Genomic DNA, 20,526 nt, shown 5'->3' with positions numbered 1-20,526 from the left:
TTTAAAAATAGATTATGCAGAAGGTGCATTCATACATATGCAGGAAGTCCTCCTCTGATGTTACAGCATAGATAAAAAAAAGGTTATTTCGCATAAAGTCATCATTTTCCAGCATGTAACCAGAACTTTAAGTGAAGCGTTGTTTCCCATAGGAAGCAATATTAAAGCCAGTTCTGAGGAAAGGCCACCCACCCCAAAATGTTAACTCTGATTTCTCTTCACAGATGCTGCCGGACCTACTGAGCTTTTCCAGTGAGTTCTGTTTTTGTTAAAGCCAGAGTTGGGTTCATGCAACAATTTTATGCTCTGAAAAAGCATCACATGGGTTGAAATACTGTACCATATTTGCGTATTTCTAGTTGAAAAAAAACTTGCAAAATAATATGAATCACTAAATGTGAAAGAAACACTGTATAGTTGTTGATGTCAGGGTTTCCCTAAGCAATAAGCAACTTTAAAACTTTACCAAGTCTAAAGGATGTTTAGGGTGGCACAGTAGCTCAGTGGTTAGCACTGCAGCTCCAGGGACTCAGGTTTGATTCCACCCTTGGGCGACTGTCTATGTGGAGTGTGCACATTCACCCCAGGTCTGTGTAGGCTTCATCCCACAATTCAAGGAAGTGCAGGTTAGGCCGATTGACCGTGGAAATGCATGGTTATAGGCATGGGGTGGATCTGGGCAGGATGCTCTTTGAAGGGGTGGCATGGACTCAATGGGCCAACTGGCCTGCTTCCATGCAGTCGGCATGCTGTGATTCCTAACTGCCTACACTTTTTAATTAAATAACCTTAAACATAAATTAAATTGAAAAGTACTGTAAAAATACAAGACAAGCATAAGTTAACAGAGTAGATATTAATACAGTGCTCATAGAATCCCTATGGTGCAGAATGAAACTTACACATCCCTGGACACTATGAACAACTTGGCATGACCAAGCCGCCTAAACTGCACATCTTCAGACAGTGAGACTGGGAGAATGTACAAACTCCACACAGACAGCCACCCAAGGCTGAAATTGAATGCAGGCCCCTGGCCTTATGAGGTAGCAATGTGCCACCATGCTGCTCATCTGACTAAGTTTTAATTGACCTGGTTCAATCAGGCTACAGAGTAGGAAATCTGGCAGCCAATGTTAAATTGAAAATCTCAATGTTAAGCAAACATATGGTGACTGCTTTATTCATATTGGTAAAGCAAAACAATGTTAACTGGGTCTGCATGGAATGAGGACTGAGTGAATGCCTGAAAATGAAGGACAGGATAACAAAACGATGGCCGAGCAAAAGGGGTAAATGCCAATGGGAAAGTCATGGCAATGCCGCCTACAATTTCTTTCCGAGGTGTTAAATTGAAATGCCTTCCAATGAATGCATCAGTTGTAAAATTTCATAATAGAACAGGTCTCGTCTGCCAAAGAACAGTGCCCAAATGGCCTTGTCAAAAAATTCCTTGGCTCACTTAATTTTGTATAATTTATTACCTTCTTAAATAAAACTTTAAATTAACCAAAATTGTCACTGACTGTGGGGCCTCAAGTTCATGACTGTGAGTAAGAGTCCTGTTACCTGCCAATTGAGCTTACTGTGCTGCATAGAAGCTTGTTCTGCAAACCTCCTCTCAGCTTGGGCGACAGCTTTAAAGCTCTGTCTGAAACTTTTCAAACTTCTGCTCCCTGTTGATTTGAGCAAAGCATCGAACAATGTAGTTCAGGCACATTGGCAGGTCTGCATGTTCCATGATGAAATGTTGTAGCTGCCACTACCTCTATCTTCTCATTGACATTTTTTCTTCCTACCCGACCATGGATGGCTTTCCTGCTCTACTTTTTCAGGGATCTAAACCAAGGCTTTAAAACTTCATTGATGTTCTACATCAGAGAAATTGGGAACTGCAGATGCTGGAGAATCCAAGATAACAAAGTGTGGGGCTGGATGAACACAGCCTTTCGTCTAGGCCTGAAATGTCAGCTTTTGTGGTCCTAAGATGCTGCTTGGCCTGCTGTGTTCATCCAGCTCCACACTTTGATGTTCTACATGCTGACTTCAAAGGAATCAGGAACAGTTACATGTGTACCAGCCACCACCACCTCCCCCCCCCAAGAATGAGTGCACCTGTACCATCATCCTTGACATCCCTCTGGTCAGTAATGGGGGTTGCAGTGCAAAGTAAATGAGCCACATTTGTGTAACCTAGCCTTGTCATTTAACTCCTTAAGTTTGGTGAATCTGCAGTGCCCTGTTTAAGGCTGGTATAGTATTTCCTTGCTGATGTTCACTTCCCAGAATTGAACACAACATTCCCAATAGGCCCTGAACAAGTTGCATATAACTAAAGAATTGCAGTGTTTGCAGAGTCACTGAATAATTTCGAGAAAGAGGTGAATCGATTCTTGTCAGGCAGGAGGATGAGAATGTGGAATTTGGAACTTAAACAGATCAGCCACAAACGTATTGAGTGGTGTTGTAGGCTAAAGGGGCTGAATGGCCTACATCGGCTGGCTTGCTTCCTCACTTTCAAATTCCAAGCCCTCTGGGATATAGCTTAAAATCCACAAGTCTTTATAGTTGCTTGTTATATACTTTTAAGGGAGGAAACAAATGGGGTTATCATCATATGTAGTATATGACCTACTGGTATACGAGCTCTCAGTGTCCATCTTATTGATCCTGTCATCCTGCAGCATACTGTGCTGAGGGAAAAGTGCTGTAGTACATCTGAATTGCTTTGCTTGAGTGCAGACAGACACTATGTGTGATCATAATGTACATCTATAAACACCAGGGGGTTTGATAAAAGTTCATTGAATTCTTCAGCACATTCTTATGTTATGGGAGTCAATAGATCACATCACCACTTGACTGTATATCTCAGGATGTTGTGGGAAGTTCGGAAGGAAATTGTGGGCCCCCTAACAGAAATGTTTGTATCAGCTACATAACCACAATTGAAGTGCTAGAAGACTGGAGGGTGTCTCATGTTGTGCCTTTAATTAAGAAATGCTATAAAGCAAAGCTTGGGAACTACAGACCTGAGAGCCTGAGATCAGTGCTGGGTAAGTTGTCGGAGGTGATTCTGAATGATAGGATTTACATGCATTTGGAGAGGCAAGGACTTGTTAGGAATTGTCAATACAGCTATGTGTGAGAGAACTTGTGTCTCACAAACTTAATTGAGTTTTTTGAGTAACTGACCAAAAAGATTTAACATACCACCCCTTTCAGAAAGTAAGGAGGCATGGGATTCAGGGAAATTTGGCTGTCTGGATACAAAACTGGCTGTCCAATAGAAGTCAGAGGGTGGTAGTAGATGGAAAGTATTCAGCCTGGAGCTCGGTGATCAGTGGTGTGCCGCAGGGATCTGTCCTGGGTCCTCTGGTCGTTGTGATCTTTATAAATGACTTGGATGAGGAAGTGGAAGGGTGGGTTAGTAAGTTCGGCGATGACACAAAGGTTGGTGGAGTTGTGGACAGTGTGGAGGACTGTTATAGGTTGCAGTGGGACATTGACAGGATGAAGAGCTGGGCAAAGAAGTGACAGATGGAATTTAACCCAGGAAAGTGTGAACTGATTCATTTTGGAAGGTCAAATTTGAATGCAGAATATAGGGTTAATGGCAGGATTCTTGCCACTGTGAAGGAACAGAGGGATCTTGGCGTCCACGTCCTTGGATCCCTCAAAGTTGGGACCCGGGTTGATAGGGTTGTAAAGAAGGCATATGGTGTGTTGGCTTTCATTGGCAGGGGAATTGAGTTTAAGAGCGGTGAGGTTATGCTGCAGCTCTATAAAACTCTGGTTAGATCACGCTTAGAATATTGTGTTCAGTTCTGGTCACCTCATTATAGGAAGGATATGGAAGCTTTAGAGAGGGTGCAGAGGAGATTTACCGAGATGCTACCTGGACTGGAGGGCAGGTTTTATGAGGAAAGGTCGAGGGAGCTAGGGCTTTTTTCAGTGGACCGAAGAAGCATGAGAGGTAACTTGTTAGAGGTATACGAGATGATGAGAGGCGTAGGTAGAGTGGACAGTCAGAGACTTTTTCCCAGGCGGAAATGACTCTTACAAGGGAGTATAATTTTAAGGTGATTGGAGGAAGGTACGGGGAGATGTCAGAGGTAGGTTCTTCAGACAGAGAGTGGTGGGCATGTGGAATGCACTGCCGGCAGTGGTAGTGGAGTCAGATACTTTAGAGACTTTTAAGCGACTCTTGGATGGGCACATGGAGGATAGTTAAATGTAGGGTATACAGGGTAGATTGACCTTAGTAGGATAATAGTTTGGTACAACATCATGGGCCGAAGGGTCTGCACTGTGCTGTACTGTTTTATGTTCTATGTTCTTACCACCCTGTTTCCCCGGCCAGGCCTTGTTATCACATACCTTGCCATTGCACACTAGCTATTGTTAGTCACTAACAATCCCCATTAAGAACTATTGACCCTCCTGGACAGATCACTATCAACTTCCTTGTCTGTCCAACTGCTCTCCTGTCCCTTTGGGCTCTGTCCTATCAATTACTCTCTACCCCATCCCCCTCCCTATTTTCTACATATAAACCAACATTTTCCCAGCTACCATCGCTTCTGAGGAAAGGTCACCGAATCCAAAACGTTAACTCTGATTTTTCTTCACAGATGTTGCCAGACCTGCTGAGCTTTTCCAGCAACTTCTGTTTTTTAACCAAAGAGATTGATGTGTGCAGAGCAGTAATTGTTGCTTACTTGCATTTTAATAAAGCCTTTGATAAGGTTTCACATGCTAGACTAATCAGTAAAGTTGTATAAGATGGGATTCAGGGTGAGCTTGCCAGTTGGAGACAAAATTGGCTTTATGGTAGGAGACAGAGCGTGGTAGTGGTGGCCTGAGGGGCCACAGGGATTTGTGCAGCGACCACTTTTGTTTGTCATTTATATAAATGATTTGCATGAGAGAAAAGGAGACATGGGTAGTAAGTTTGTGGTTAACAGCAAAATTGGTGGTGTAGTGAACAGTGAAAATGATTGTCTAAGATTACAAAAAGAACTTGATTGTTTGGGTCAATGGGCCGAGGAGTGGTGAATGCAGTTTAAAGTGAATAAATGTGAGGTATTGCATTTTGGTAAAACAAACAAGGGAAGGATTTATACAATTAATGGTAGGGCCCTGGGTGGTGTTCTCAAACAGAGGGACCTAGGGGTTAAGGTACATAATACTTTGAAATTTGTGTCACCGGTGGACTGGGTGGTTAAGAAGGAACTTAGCACATTTGTTTTCATTGCTTAGACCTTTTAAGCACAGGAGCTGAGACATCATGTTGAAGTTTTACAAGGTGTTAGTGAGGCCTCTTCTGGAGTACTGTGTATGGTTCCTGTTGCCCTATTATAGGAAGGATATTATGAAACTCGAGAGGGTTCAGAAAAGATTTATCAGGATGTAGATGGGAATGGAGGGTTTGAGTTATAAAGATAGGCTGCACGGGTTTATAAAGGTTTATAAAATCATGGAGGGCACAGATAAGTTGAACTGCAAAGATCCTTTCCATAAGGTGGCAGAGTTCAAAACTAGGAGGCACTTTTTAGGGTAAGAGGAGAAAAATTTAGAAAGGATGAGACAACTTTTTAACACAGAGAGTGGTTTGTGTGTGGCATGAACTTCTAGAGGAAGTGGTGGATACAAGTACAGTTACAATATTTAAAAGACAATTGGATAAGGCCACGAATAAGAAATGTTTGGAGGGATATGGGACAAACACAGGCAAGTGGGGCCAGTTTAGTTGGGAACATGGTCAACAGAGATGAGTTGGACGCAAAGGGTCTGTTTCTCTACTGTAAGAGTCTATGACTACTCTATTTTAAAACCACACGGTCTTGTTCAACTTCCAGTCCAGGGCTTGAGTGCATAAGAGCCAAGGCTGATATTTAAGTGCAGTACTAATGGACCACTGCACTGTTCTGAAATAAGTCCACAGAGACCTCACCAAGTTACCCTTTATTTATACCTAGGGAGTTCTTGACACTGGAATCCAGCTCTGTTAGAGTCTGCTCTCAGAGTAAACAGGATGTCTGATAATCCTGTTCTTATGTGTCAGCCAGAGCTGCCTGATTGGATCAGATTAACAGTCCCAATCTGGGAACTCATATTCTTTGAGGTCCAACTGGCTGACCGTATTGCGATCAGTTCAGTTTAAGGTGCCATCTTTTGATGTGATATCAAATGAAATCTCATTCAGATATATGTAAAACATCTCCAAGTATGATTTCAAAGAGGAGTAGAACATTTCTCCCAGCGCCCTAGCCAATATTTATTCCTCATTTAATGTCACAAAACACTCATTATCACATTGGCAATCGCATTCATAATAAGAGATTTGGTGCAATATGAATGTTAGTCTATGATGCCAACACAACCAGCACAAGATTGGAGCCAATTAGGGCGATATCATAACTCTATTGCTGATATTTTGCGTTGAGTTCACTTGCTTCCTTTGTTGTCCAGGCCCAGATATTTAATGTATAGTATTTATGGGAAATTGGAGAATGTGAAATTTTCCAGCTTTCAGCAATGTTTTCTGAAGCAACAAGCTAATAAAATATGAACTCAGATTCTCAGATTTTTATTTGAATTATTCATTGTAAAGAACTGTGTTCAGCCCAATATTGTTTTCTGTCCAATTTTGATTTCCAATCTTTCTTTGATTTCTCTGTCACCACCATAAAACCCAATTTTTAAAATATGTAATGGAATTCCTACTTAAAGTTCACATTTAGATTCATTGATGATTTAAAAATACAGTTTTGGCATAATGACTGCACTTATTGGTAATCAGACAGGAAAGCATTTGGAGATTAACCTTATAATGTGTGCTCAGAAGCAATTCTGCAAGCCATGGGCTTTTTAAATGTTTTGAAACAAACTCCATGTAGCCTTCACCACAAAAAACAAACCTGGTTTGAAAAAAAAGGTACAATAGTAACATTCATTGGAGAGAGGAATAAATTTAGCATGCTACTATTTTGAATTCTCCATGCTGTTACTTGACAAAAGGTGGTTTCTTATGGTTCCATTGGCAGAATAAAATGTTTGATATTCCTGCAGACTACATTGAGCAGCAACAAGATGCCAGCTCTTATATGCCGAAGGCAATCTTCAGTCCAATAGCACAGTATTTCTTTGTTCTTAACACTTACACAAGGAAGTCATAAAAATGAGAAACCACAAAAGGCATTGGAGGAGGAACTTTTTAAATGGAAGGAATGTTGAATACACGGAAAGCCTGGAAGATTCCATGCCCCAAACTACTTCTCTTTTGGCTCAAATGCCGTGTTTTCTAATGAAAACAGTCTGCCAACAGGAAAGCATTTCACAGAGGGATACTGTATGGCCAGAGATATGATCAGCCTTCTGATGCTGTTTATAGAATGCTCAGTCATATTACGGAAAGTTGTGTGCCAATACAGCAAGTTAATTTTAGGCTTTCCTGGGCTATTTTAGAGTTGACTCTATAATAAATGCCAACACTTAAATAAGTTACTTGCAAGATATCATGACATAACTGACTGAATTTTTTGTGTTATGTTTGAGGGTCTTTGGAGTGGAACATTTGTTTTGGGATTTTTGTTTGTTTGGGACCTTTGTGCCTGAGCATGTCCAAAACTTTGATGGCTGATTTTCACCAAGCCTAACTCACCCCTCACCCCTGCAACTGCTGGGAAACCTCACACCCATCAGTCAGTGTTGATTAATAGAATCCATTGCTGCCATGCATAGACATTGAGGTCTACTCAACAGCAAACAAATTGAAACATATAAAATAATCAGAGGGTTAGATAGGGTGGATAGGGAGAGCCTTTTTCCTAGGATGGTGACGGTGAGCACGAGGGGGCATAGCTTTAAATTGAGGGGTGAAAGATATAGGACAGATGTCAGAGGTAGTTTCTTTACTCAGAGAGTAGTAAGGGAATGGAACGCTTTGCCTGCAACGGTAGTAGATTTGCCAACTTCAGGTACATTTAAGTCGTCATTGGATAAGCATATGGACGTACATGGAATAGTGTAGGTTAGATGGGCTTGAGATCGATATGACAGGTCGGCACAACATCGAGGGCCGAAGGGCCTGTACTGTGCTGTAATGTTCTATGTTCTATGTTTCAAACAAGGTTCCAGCAAACATTGTCAGCAGCATCTCAATTTTAACATTCTAATCCTTGTTTATTATTCCTTCCATGGTCTTAATCCTCCAAATCTCTGACCATAAGATGTTGTTCGACCCCTCCAGCCTGCTCTGCCATTCAGTAAGATCACAGCTGTTCTGGATGTGCTCTTAATTCAGTTAAAATCTTCTAACTGATTGAAGATTTAACAGCAGCTTAGGTTTGTTTAATGCATCCCGATCAATGATGTGACTCTCTCAGTTTTTACGATTAAATTCTGTCTCTGATATGACCTCTCTCACTAACACCTGCAGAAGGAATGAGGGTCTGAAAGCTTGTGCTTTTAAATAAGCCTTTTGGACAAAACTTGGTATCGTGTATTTCTGACATTCTTCTAAGCCCCAGTGAAAATAGTCCTAACCAAGTCAGTCTCTCTTCATATTGCAATCCTGACATTATTAGTTGGCCAGCAAACAGTTAACTCTGGTTGACCATTTATTAGCCCTGACTGGTGTTAGTAGAGTTGGGTGATATTGGTTTAAATCACAATGCCCTTCCTGTAATTTTAGTTGAGATGAATTTATTGAGGATCAAAGCTGCAGCTGCCTGTCTGCACCCCACATTTTATCATCAATGGACTCACAAAGGCAGAAGAAAAATCCAGCTGTATATTTCAGGATTGCACAAATCTTTAATTCTCAAAGCAAAACAGCAACATAATCACATGACGTAATGTTGAGAGCTTAAAATTCATTTGATTTTTTCAGATTCACTGGCCTGCAACCAAAGAAAGAGTTGAAATGTGCAAATTGACAGGGAAACATCCTTTGGTAAGTATCACTGCAATGTAACCATTTCATTAATTAAACTTCTCACTATGCATTCTACATTATTTTTGCATTGTGTTACATCTATTTTGTTTTATTGGGAAATTGACACTTCAGTATCAAACAAAACAATCCAATACAGCTTCTCGATCATTCCAGAATTACACTGTGAGTGCTCATTGTGTTATAGGTTCAGATCACTGATCTGTTACAGTGTACGGAAAGCCCCGTGTGTGGATCCACAGGGGCCTGGATCACAGCGATGTGGATCACAGGGTGTGTCAATCATGACTCATAGGGAGACAGAGCATGTATAATTCTGTCAGTCAAACAGGCTGCTTAGTGCTGCCGAGCCTGAATGAAGACATTTGTGGGGCAAAAGGAAACATTGTGGACTTTGGAAATCTGAGAAAAAAAGAGAAAATGACAGTTGTCCACAATAGGTCATTCAACCTTGTAAAAGAAAATGTTGTTTAGCTTTTCACTGGCATCTCCCTGACAGAAACTATACTTCAATTGTGATCTTTTATTGCTGAGCAGAACATATGAGTGGATTGTGATGTAAGGAGATAGACTTGTACTAAAGTGCGTCTGTTCAAAATGTGACTTCTGCAGTGGACCAATTTCTGCAATATCAGTGAACATGGATTTGACCAACATAAACCATTTCAAGGCTCATAGTCATTATAGATTGTCTCAACTCCAGCACTACAAATCTTCTCCCTTTGTGAATTCCATGCTAAATCCCTCTCGCATTCAGTTATACTAATGAAATATCCATGTGAAATGTTACTGGAACTCTAAGGACAGCATGGCTAAGCACATGGATGAATTTCAGCTCAGAGATAGTCAGTGCGCATATGGTTAAGTGTAACAAACTGAACGGATTTTTGGGGAAATAAGAAAGGCAAGCCACTATAGTCCTGTTTCCCCATTGCAGAGAGGCAACTGGTAGTTCTTTAACCTGAGGGTCAGCTACCAAGTGAGGGGAAAGCTTGAGGAGGAGAACCCTTCATGGTAACCTCATCCAATGTCAGAAATGTACCCACACTGATGAAATTACTCTCCATTGCAAACCAGTCAACCAGCCAATTGAACCCCCAAATTAAAGTTGTGGAGAGGGGATTATGTATGGATACAATTTATATGGACTTCCAGAAGATTGTCAACAGGATGCCGCATGAGAAACTGTGTTTGCTATTAAAGCTTATTGATTTGAAGGTATTTATCATACTGGGGAGGCAATGACCTTTGTGATAGCTGACTGAAAGTACAAATCGTATATATGTAGTCAAACTGTGTTACTGACCTGCTAAACACAATAGACAGCCTTGCATTCCAGTTTGTTAAATGTTGGTAGCAGGGTAAATATTGTGGTAGATACTGAGACCATAAAATTAGGAAGGGAGAGTGATAGATTAAGTGAATGGGTAGAACTGTTACAGATGGATTTTAATGCAGGTCCTCCTTCATTCATGGGATGAGGGTGTCACTGACCAGGCAGCATTCATTGCCCATTCCTAATTGACATGAGGGCAGTTAAGAGTCAACCACATTGCAATGTGTCTGGAGTCACATGTAGGCCAGTCCAGGCAAGGATGGCAGTTTACTTCCCTAAAGGACATTAGCGAACCAGGGTTTGCCCAACAATGGATTCATGGTGAGGCTCTTAATTCTTAATTCCAAATAATTTATTGAATTCAAGTTTCACTATCTACCATGGTGGGATTCAAACCCGGGTCTCCAGAACATTAACTGGGCCTCCGGATTAACGGTCCAGCAATAATACCACTAGGCTATCGCCTACCCAGGTAAATTGTGGTCATACATAAGTGCAGAAAACAATAGATAATTCTTAACCTGGTGAAAATCCAGGAACAGTGATATTCCAAAGAGACTCAAGGATCACTAAAAGGTTAAACCATATGACCGTAAGAAATAGCAACAGGAGTAGGCCATTTGGCCCCTTGAGCTTGCTGCACCTATTCAATAGGATCATAGCTGATCTGATGCCCCTTATGTCCACTTTCCTGCCCTTTCCCCATAACCCTTCATTTCCCTACTGATAATAATATTTCTATCTCAGCTTAAATATACACAAGGACTCTGTCCCACAGCCTTCTGTGGCAAGGAGCTCCAAAGATTCGCAACCCTCTGAGAGAAGAAATTCCTCCTCAACTCAATCTTAAATTCACACCCCTCTCTTCTGACACAATACCCTCTGGTCTCTCATGAGGAGAAACATCCTCTCAATGTTTACACTGTCAAGACCCTTAAGAATCCTGTGTGTTTCAATGAGATCACCTCTAATCCTTCTAAAATCAGCCGAGTGGAGTCCCAATGTGTTTAGCCTTTGCTCATAAGGCAATCCCTTCATACAAGGGATTATCCTAGTGAATTTTCCCTGAACTGCCTCCAATGAAATGATATCTTTCCCTTAAATAAGGGACCAAAACTGTTCAGAGTGCTCCAGATGTGATCTCACAAACACCTTGATTAGTTGCAGCAAGGCTTCCCTACTCTTGTACTCCAACTCCCTTGAAGGAAGGGACACTTAATGACTAAATAAAGGATGCTTCCTGACTACTTGTACACCGTTGTGCTAGCTTTCTGTGTTTCATGTACGAGTTCCCCAAAGTCCCTTTATGTTGCAGCTTTCTGCAGTTTTTCTCCATTTAAATAATATTCTGTTCTTTTGTTTTCCCTTCCAAAATGAACAACTTTTCATCATCCCACAATATACAACATTTACCAGCTTTTTAACCATTTACTTGACTTATCAATTTCTCTCTGTAAACCATTTGTATCTATCACAAAATGAGCTTTTCCACTTATTTTTGTGTCATCCACAAATTTAGCTAGAGTACATTCACTCCCTTCCTCCGCGCCATTAATATATATTATAAACAGTTGCAGCCCCACCACTGAGCCTGTAAAATCCATTCATTACAGGTTGCCAATCTGAAAAAGAACCCCTCATGTCCACTCACTGTTTCTTACCCATGACCCAATTCTCTATTCAATAACCATAAAAGAATGTTATAAAAAGGTTATAACAATAGGGAAAAAGGCTTGGCCCCAGTGATACTAAATCCAAGCTACACCATGTCTAGATTATGCTGTATGGCTTAGGTAGGAAATATCAAGTTTACAAAGAGTTCAACATGGATTAATTTCTTAAAATTCATACAGGGAAATTGGTTATTGATGACAAGGATATCATTTCTTGCTGGTTAGAAGCTCGTGTTGATCCTCTGATGTCACCTTGTCACCATTTTCAATACAAACATTTATTCCAGATTTATTTGCTGGCCAAATTTAAATTCCTTGGCTCTCATGATTGGATTTGATTCCCAGTTATAACATCATTAATGCATGCCCCAAGATTTTAAGTCTAATGTCATAGCCACTATGCTACTTGAATATTTTCCAAAATATTACCAGATCTCCATGGTTTAAATTATGAGGGGTAACAACATAAATAAAGTTTGTATAATATAAAGTTAAGGGATGAGTTGACTGAAGGTTTTAGCAATTTGAAAATAATTGTTGGGTAAATCGATTTTTTTGCCACTGGCGGAGGTGTCTTGGATCAAGGGACATAATCTAACGATCAGAGCCAAGCCATTCAGGAACAAAGTTAGGAAACACTTAATCAGGTGGTTATGTGGATCTCTCTCCCAAAAACATCCATAAATATGGGGCCCAATTACAATTTTACATTTGAGGTTGGTAGATATTTTGTTGCCTAAGAGTGATGGGACAAATGGAGTCAAGGAGAGTAAATACAACTTCTAACTCAGATCAGTTGCTCTCTTATTCATTGCTGGAACTATCTGTAGGTGATGAATGACATCTTCCTAATCTGATAGTAAGTACTTCTTACTGAAAAGTAAAATGGAAGCACATTTTCTGTAATTAATTGGAATATTTTACTGGTCTGTTCCAGATAAATGCTGAATGTTAAATATTGTGCACTTACTTTTCTTAACGAGCTTTCTTCCTTTTATAACATTCAATAAAGGGGATTTCTATATGAAGAAATGTGTCTGAGATTAAAATGACCATTGTAAATTGTTTAAAATAGAAATGAATATGAGTTGTGGCAAAAGGAGTTATGTCAAAGGTTTCCTAGGGCCCACATCCAATCACATGTCTACAAAATCCCATTCAGAAAGTTTGACTTTGTGACACACAAAATGATGAATGTAACCTTTTGCTGCTAGGTGCTAGGGGTCACATTAATGAAACACGTATTTGGGCAGTTTCAGCCAAGCACCCTGTTGACACGAGCCTGGAGGGCATGGTGCTGAAAGTGGGGTTGAGTTTTCATTGCAAAGTCATTTGCATGGGGCCCTAGTTAATGGATTTCATCACTCTAGCCTTAAGCATTATTCTGTCATCACATTTATAATAATGACAATAATTCTTCTTTATTTAACCAAACTAAATCAAATGCTCCATAGATATATTATCTCACCCTGAGGTGAACATCAAGTCATGCAAAGTTTGTTACAATAGTGACTTACAAAATTTGGCTATTTCTGCTCAAAGTTTTAGGAGGCCTTAATAAATAAACTGCTGTTTACTTTCTGTTAACAATTGACTGCAAGTGTATTTAAAGAAAAGACACAGCTTAAAATTCCATTCACATTTAACCTGCACAATAATTACATTGTGAAACATGCTTTGTTGTAGCATTTGGCAACAAACAATTGTTATCCACAAAATCACTTTTATTGCCTGCCACAAAATTTGGAAACATAAAATAAAAAAGATAAAACATATTTATTTAAAGTGATTTAAACCGAATTTAAAATAATCCCGCCTGAGTTACATTCTGTTACAATCCAAGACAGTAGAGTAGAAGTTAATACCGAGCAGTCTGAAAAGAAGTGGTCCTGAGATATGATTAATAATTAACATAGAGGCAAGTTGCAATGAGCAGAGCAGTTTTATCAAGCATGAAGAAAAAACTCATACAAACTAAAAAAATCTGATACCTATTCTACACAAACACCAATACAATAATGTTGCAAACATTTCTAAAGATGAAGCTGCCTTTCATGTGTCATTTTAATGATTTTTTCCTTCAGATTTGTTTGAGACTTCATTGTGAAGATTTCTTGTTTTTTTAAATAAAGAAACCTGAAACTTTTATAATACTAGCAACTCAATACTGTGAGTAGCTGTGTCAAAAAATGACTGGGAGAGCTCTTGGCTTTGATCTGTAGTCTCAGATGATTTACTTCACTTCAGTTAGAGAGGGGAGCTTGATTAATCTACTCAATTCTGAACACAATGCAGCTCCTCCTGCTAAAAGTACACATGCATTTTGTGTGAAAAAGTAGGAATAAGGCTTTGTGCTCATCCTGCACATTTTATCATCAAGATTTCTTGTTACAATTTGCAATTTCATATTTGATTCACTCAGTTCAAAGAAAGATTCATCAGTAAACAAGTCATGCTCACTTGGTCAAGGCATGGTGTTTGCTCAATGTTTTTGGAGTGATAATGTAGCAATGAGATGACCGTCTCAGCAGAGTAGGAGAAAGAAAGACTTGTTGGTGGTGGGGCCAAGAAAGTGTGAGGACAACATAAAATCTTATCTGAGTAATTTTTTTACAACAGTGGGTTTTGGTGGTTATTATGATATTACAAGACATTTTTACCTTTATTTTTGGCAATCCTAAAACCCAGGTAGTTACTAAAAGAATTAAGCCACAATGTTCACTATTTAAAGCTAGGGTGTTGTATTATGCAAAAGGAGTAATCACCACATGCTGTTTTAAATATTGATTATGTTAGAAATATTAAAATGGAATGAACAGTTATCTGTACTTTAAACTGAACTTGTTAACTCAGATTTCCTTCTTCGTTGATTTGACATACAGCAACGAATAATTAGAATTAGATACTTATCAGATATTAGAAGATTAAATACTTGGCCTGAGGGGCGTTTCAAACGATTATACAATGTTTTAGGTTTCTTAACCAATGTGCTCACTTCTGGTAAAGTTGTCCCTTCAAATGCCTTTGAAATGTTGCATGATCCCAGACTCCCAGTTCAACACAGGTGTCACTCGTGTATTAAGTATAGCCAACTCAAGTCAGGTCTCTCTTGGCTCTAATGTTTTTGTTAAAATGCCTCACTCTTCTTTCAGTTTAACTATCTCATAAGTCCAACTCATTGCAGATGGAGTCCTTCAACTATCGAGAGTTATGAATCCTTCTTGACAGCTTGCAGAAATTCAACTGAATACTGTTGTCAGGAGATGATTTGACCAGCCAGCTTGTTTTAAAATAAAAAAAACCATTCCCAGGAATCTACCTCTCCGTACCTTCTTGTCAACTCTGTGCTTTGCTATTTCTTGTTGTCTGTGTAGCTTGGCTACAGGTTCAGTTACTGGAAACAAATTCATATTTTATATGGGATCATCTTCCAGAAAAACCTTGTTCTTGGAAAGAACACCATCCAAACATAAATAATGTGTTGTTTCCCACCAAAAGTGCATGGGCTATCAGATAGCTTTTCTAAGTATGAAATCTTGTAATTAGTTGGTATTGTTTATCATGGTCCTTGGGGAAGAATTTGGAGTGTACCAAGTGATACTATTACTGAACTGTTAATCCAGATGCCCAGGTAGTGTTCTGGAGACCTGAGTTTGAAACCCACCATGACACATGGTGGAATTCGAATTCAACTATAAGTCTAAAGCACAGTAGTTCAGTGGTTAGCACTGTTGCCTCACAACACTAATGACTCAGGTTCGACTCGACTGTCTGTGTGGAATTGGCACAGTGTCAACATGGGTTTCATCTGGCTGCTCTGGTCTCCTCCCACAGTCCAAAGATGTGTGAGTTAGGTAGATTGGCCATGCTAAATTGCCCATAGTGTTCAGGCATGTTCAGGCTAGGTGAATTAGCCACAGGAAATGCAGGGTTACGGGATAGTGTAAGGGGGCGATTCTAGGCTGGATGCTTAGGGTCAGTGTGGACTTGATGGGCCAAATGGCCTACTTCCGCACTAATGACGTGATTCTATTTACAACTACGAAACCATTGCCAGTTATCAAGAAAACCATCTGGTTCATTAATGTTCTTTAAGGAAGGAAACTGCCATCCTGACCTGGTCTGGCCTACATGTGATACCATACCCACAGCAAAGTTGTTGACTTTTAACTGCCCTGTGGGCAATAAGTGCTGGTCTCAGTAGTGCTGATCATGTCCCTTGAATGAATAATTAAAAAAAAGAGTAGACCTTTGAGCCTGGATGACTTGGTCGGTTGATTGGCTTTTTACTAAGAAGTAATATGCCAGTTACAGGATGTTCATCACAAACCAGTAAATGCGAATTCCAAATCCATGCAGCTGGATCAATTCAAAGCCTGCCCCTTTCCTTAACTATTATGAATCCCTGATGTTGCTGAGATATGAGTGGGAGAACTGTGGGTGCTGGTCGATGCTGGCATGTGCTCGGTAATGCTTCATACGGGGAATCTCAGGACTAAAGTGAGAAAATCCTATGTGGCCTCATTCTGTGGATTTCCTCATTATGCGTCACACTTCACTCCACCCCACCCCTCCTCAGCCCCCCTACTATATGCTTATTTGCAAATTTCTGGAATAATCAATGTGAATAATGACTGCAGGTGCATATTTCTCCTGTGTCATTATATTTATAATTTTCTGTGGAGTGTGAGTGGTGCTTGGCTCTTTTAAACTTTGGAAAGATATTGTGTCTGATGCAAATACATCTGCGCAGATGTTTGTGGAGGCGGTGGACGTCGGTGGGGGGAAGGTTTTGATAAAACAGCAATGCTCTGTAGACACAATACTCAGTGGAGCAATGATCAGAGAAATCAGAGGCAAGCACTTTGTCAATCCATTGCTTTCATTCCTGGGCTAATGATTCTGTCTGTTTCCTGAACAGAGAGAGTGTGCGAATTTCATCAGGGTCCTTCATAATTACAACAAGACCCACACGTACGTTTGTGGCACTGGAGCCTTCCACCCAATGTGTGCCTTCATTGAGCTGGGACCCCGGGCAGAGGTAATGTAATTTTAGCTACTGTTATAAGTGGTACATGACAGGATAAGCAGCAAATAGAATGAATATCATCCATCATCTCCCTTCAAAGGGATTTTCACAACACCCTGTTGGTATTTTGCATCGATGATTCCCGCTTAATACAAAGAGATTCATTCATTCAAAACATATTTCTGAGAGGTAATCTTTATTTTTTATCAGGAGCCGGTTTTTCGACTGGACTTGCAGGGTCTCGAGTCTGGAAGATTGAAGTGTCCCTTTGACCCACAGCAACCTTTTGCTTCTGTGTTAACAGGTAAAAAGAACATTTCCACTTCGGTGTGTAGTGTCATGTCGTAAAGTGAGAATTCCTCAAGGTAAAACAGCAGTTAAAAGTGATTTACACTTTCACTGTGACTCCTTGATTTCTTCAAGATAAGTTCCTGATTTGTAAAGAATTAATGTCTTCATAATTTTTAACTCGATAAGCCAGTCAGCTCTATGGTGTAAACGTCTGAGGATTTGATGAAAGCCGCTCATATAAAAATGAAAGATTTATGCTGACATTGATTTTCAGTAAAGATAACCGTAGTGATATATTCAGACATAGAAGTTAGAAATCTTGAATGTCAAATGTAGAATTTGACTGAACTGAGTTTGAATATTACTGCTTTATCTTTGACTTTGGCACAGAACAATAGACAGTTTACATCCTAAGCCTATCTGGGGTGGCACGGTGGCTCAATGGTTAGCACTGCAGCCTCACAGCACTAGGGACCCGGGTTTGATTCCAGCCTCGGGCAACCGTCAGTGTGGAGTTTGCACATTCTCCTCGTGTCTGCATGGGTTTCCTCCAGGTGCTCCAGTTTCCTCCAACAGTCCAAAGATGTGCAGGCTAGGTGGATTGGCCATGCTAAATTTCCCATAGTGTTCAGGGGTGTATGGGTTATAGGAGGATGGGTCTGGGCAGTGTGGACTTGTTGGGCCAAAGGGCCTGTTTCCACACTGTAGGGAATCTAATCTAATCTGTTAATTGAAATCCTTCGGACTAATGATCTAGTAGGTCTACAATCTGTCTAAAATTATGCATGGGGACTGCAAAGCTGACTGCTTTGTGCCTGGAGCACTGCGGATACTGAAGGCAGTGCCATCATAGAGATTTTGGAGCAATTGAGCTTGTCCTGCCATCCATACCCTGGCACCAGTGCCTTTTGGCCCAATGCCCCCCATAACTCTGGTCCCTTGAACCAAGTCCCTATGCCAAGTGGAAAATGCCAGGTGCAGTGGCAGGACCTTACTGAAAGGTGATGCCCATCAGTGTAGCCCTTACCATACCAATATGTATTGGAAATTGTGACACTGGGGCAGATGGTGGCACAGTGCCATTGTCACTACATTAGCAATCCAGAGAGCTGGATATTAATAAACAATTCAAAGTTTGATGATGACCATGACACCATTGTTGACCGTTGTTAAAAACCCATCTGGTTCACTAATTTCCTTCCAGGAAAGAAATCTGTCATTCTTACCGTATCTGACCTATATGTAACTGCAAATCCATTGCAATGTGGTTAACTGTTAACTACTGCCAAAAACATTCTAACAAGTCACTGATTGAGAGTTGAAAGAAAGGAATGAGAAAGAACAGACCACTTGGCATCGGTGAGGGGATTGGAAATGCCAAATGGCACAAACAGCCCTGCCAACCCTGCAAGTCTTCCTCATTAACATCCGTAGCTTGTGCCAAAATCAGGAGACCTATCTTACAAGCTTGTCATACAACTGTATAATTTAGATTCATAAAATTTACAGCACAGGAGGAAATCATTCAATCCATTGTATCTGTACTGGCTCCTGAAAAAGCTACCTAACTGATCCTATTGCCTAGCCCTATCTCCGTGGCCGTCCAAATACATCACTTTCAAAAATATTTCCAGCTCTCTCTTGAAACCTCCAATCAAATCCATCTCTACCACTCTCCCAGGCAATGCATTCCAAATCCCAACAACTCTCTGAATAAAGATGTTACTCCTCATCTCACTTCAAGCTGCCTTGCTGACAATCTTGTAGAGATAATGTCCTGTTTTCATATTCAGAATAATATCCATCGTGTTGTGTGGCACTATTACTTTGTGAAATGGGACCCATTTTGTACAGATCTAGCAACTCGAGACTGGACAATCCTGAGGTGCTGCGGGCTATCAGCAACGGCAGAATTATACTCCAGCACAATCTGTAACCTCATGGCCCAGCATATCCCCACTCAACCATCACCATCAGGCCAGGAGATCAACCCTGGAGAGTGCAGGAGGGCATGCCAGGAGCAGCACCAGCCAGACCTAAAATTAGGGTGTCAACCTGGTGAGGTTACAATATGGGACTACTTGCATGTCAATGAGCTGAAGCAGTGAGTGATAGGTGGAGCTAGGTGATTCCACAACCAATGGATCAGATCTACGCTCTGCAATCCAATTCACTGGAGAAGGAGGTTCCACAAGTATCCCAATCTTCAATCAATGGAAGAGTCCAACAAATCCATGCAAAAGACAATGCTAAAGCTTTTGTAGCAATCTTCAGCCACCAGAACTAAGTGTTTGATCCATCTTTGCCTTCTCCAGTGGTATCCAGCATTACAGATGTCACTCTTCAGCCAAACCAATTCCCTCGATGTGATGACACTAGATAGCTGGATGTACTTGGTACTGCAATGCCCTTGGGCCCTGATAGTATTCTGGTAATTGTGTGCTCTAGAACTTGCTTCTCCTCTAGACAAGCTGTTCCAGTACAGTTACAACAGTGGCATCTACTCAACAATTTGGAAAATTGTTCAAATATGTCCTATACGTAAAAAGCAGAACAAATCCAACCCAGCCCCATCAGTCTACTCCCGATCATCAATATAGTGATGGAGGGTGTCAGTAACAGAGCTGTCAAGCAGCACCTGCTCAGCAATAAGCTACTCAGTGCCGCCCAGTTTGGGTTCTGCCAGGGCCACTCAGCTCCTGACCTCATTACAGCCTTGGCTCAAACATGTACAAAAGAGCTGAATTTCAGAGGTGAAGTGAGAGTGACGGCCCTTGAAATCAAAGCCACATTTGACCAAGTGGTATCAAGGTGCCCTAGCAAAACTGGAGTAACTGGAAATCAGGGGTCAAACTCTCCAATGGTTGGAGTGATACCTGGCACAAAGGAAGACGGTTGTGGTTGTTAGAGGTCTGTCATCTCAGCTCCAGGACATCTCTGCCGAGTTCCTCAGAATAGTTGATGGAATACACCCCGCTCCAACAACACTAAAGAAGCTTTTTACCATCTACCTAAAAGTTCCCCTCTAAGCCACTCACCGTTCTGACTTGGTAATATATTGCCATTCCTTCAGTGTTGCAGGGCCAAAATCCTGGAATTCCCTCCCTAATTATATTGTGGACTGCAGAGGGTAAAAAAGGAAGCTCACAACCAACTCCTTAAGGCAATTAGGGGTGAGCAGTAAATGCCTCAGCCAGTAACACACCAAAAGTGCAATCTACATGTTGCCACTATTTGG

General features: G+C 40.8%; 1 protein-coding gene across 8 annotated transcripts in view; it reads left to right on the top strand.

Moving 5' to 3' along the window:
• The window catches only part of sema3d (sema domain, immunoglobulin domain (Ig), short basic domain, secreted, (semaphorin) 3D), a 357,672-nt gene that overhangs the window by 174,978 nt on the left and 162,168 nt on the right, over positions 1 to 20,526 (top strand). For all 8 annotated transcript variants that reach the window (XM_059654813.1, XM_059654812.1, XM_059654816.1 and 5 more), the window contains 3 exons: positions 8,897 to 8,959; positions 16,890 to 17,009; positions 17,208 to 17,301. In XM_059654813.1, the coding sequence (XP_059510796.1) occupies positions 8,897 to 8,959; positions 16,890 to 17,009; positions 17,208 to 17,301 (277 nt within the window). The remainder of the gene's footprint in view (positions 1 to 8,896; positions 8,960 to 16,889; positions 17,010 to 17,207; positions 17,302 to 20,526) is intronic.

This window comes from Stegostoma tigrinum, chromosome 25, assembly GCF_030684315.1.
Source record: "Stegostoma tigrinum isolate sSteTig4 chromosome 25, sSteTig4.hap1, whole genome shotgun sequence".
Classification (NCBI taxonomy): domain Eukaryota; kingdom Metazoa; phylum Chordata; class Chondrichthyes; order Orectolobiformes; family Stegostomatidae; genus Stegostoma; species Stegostoma tigrinum.
This window is presented reverse-complemented; position numbering and strand designations above follow the sequence as displayed.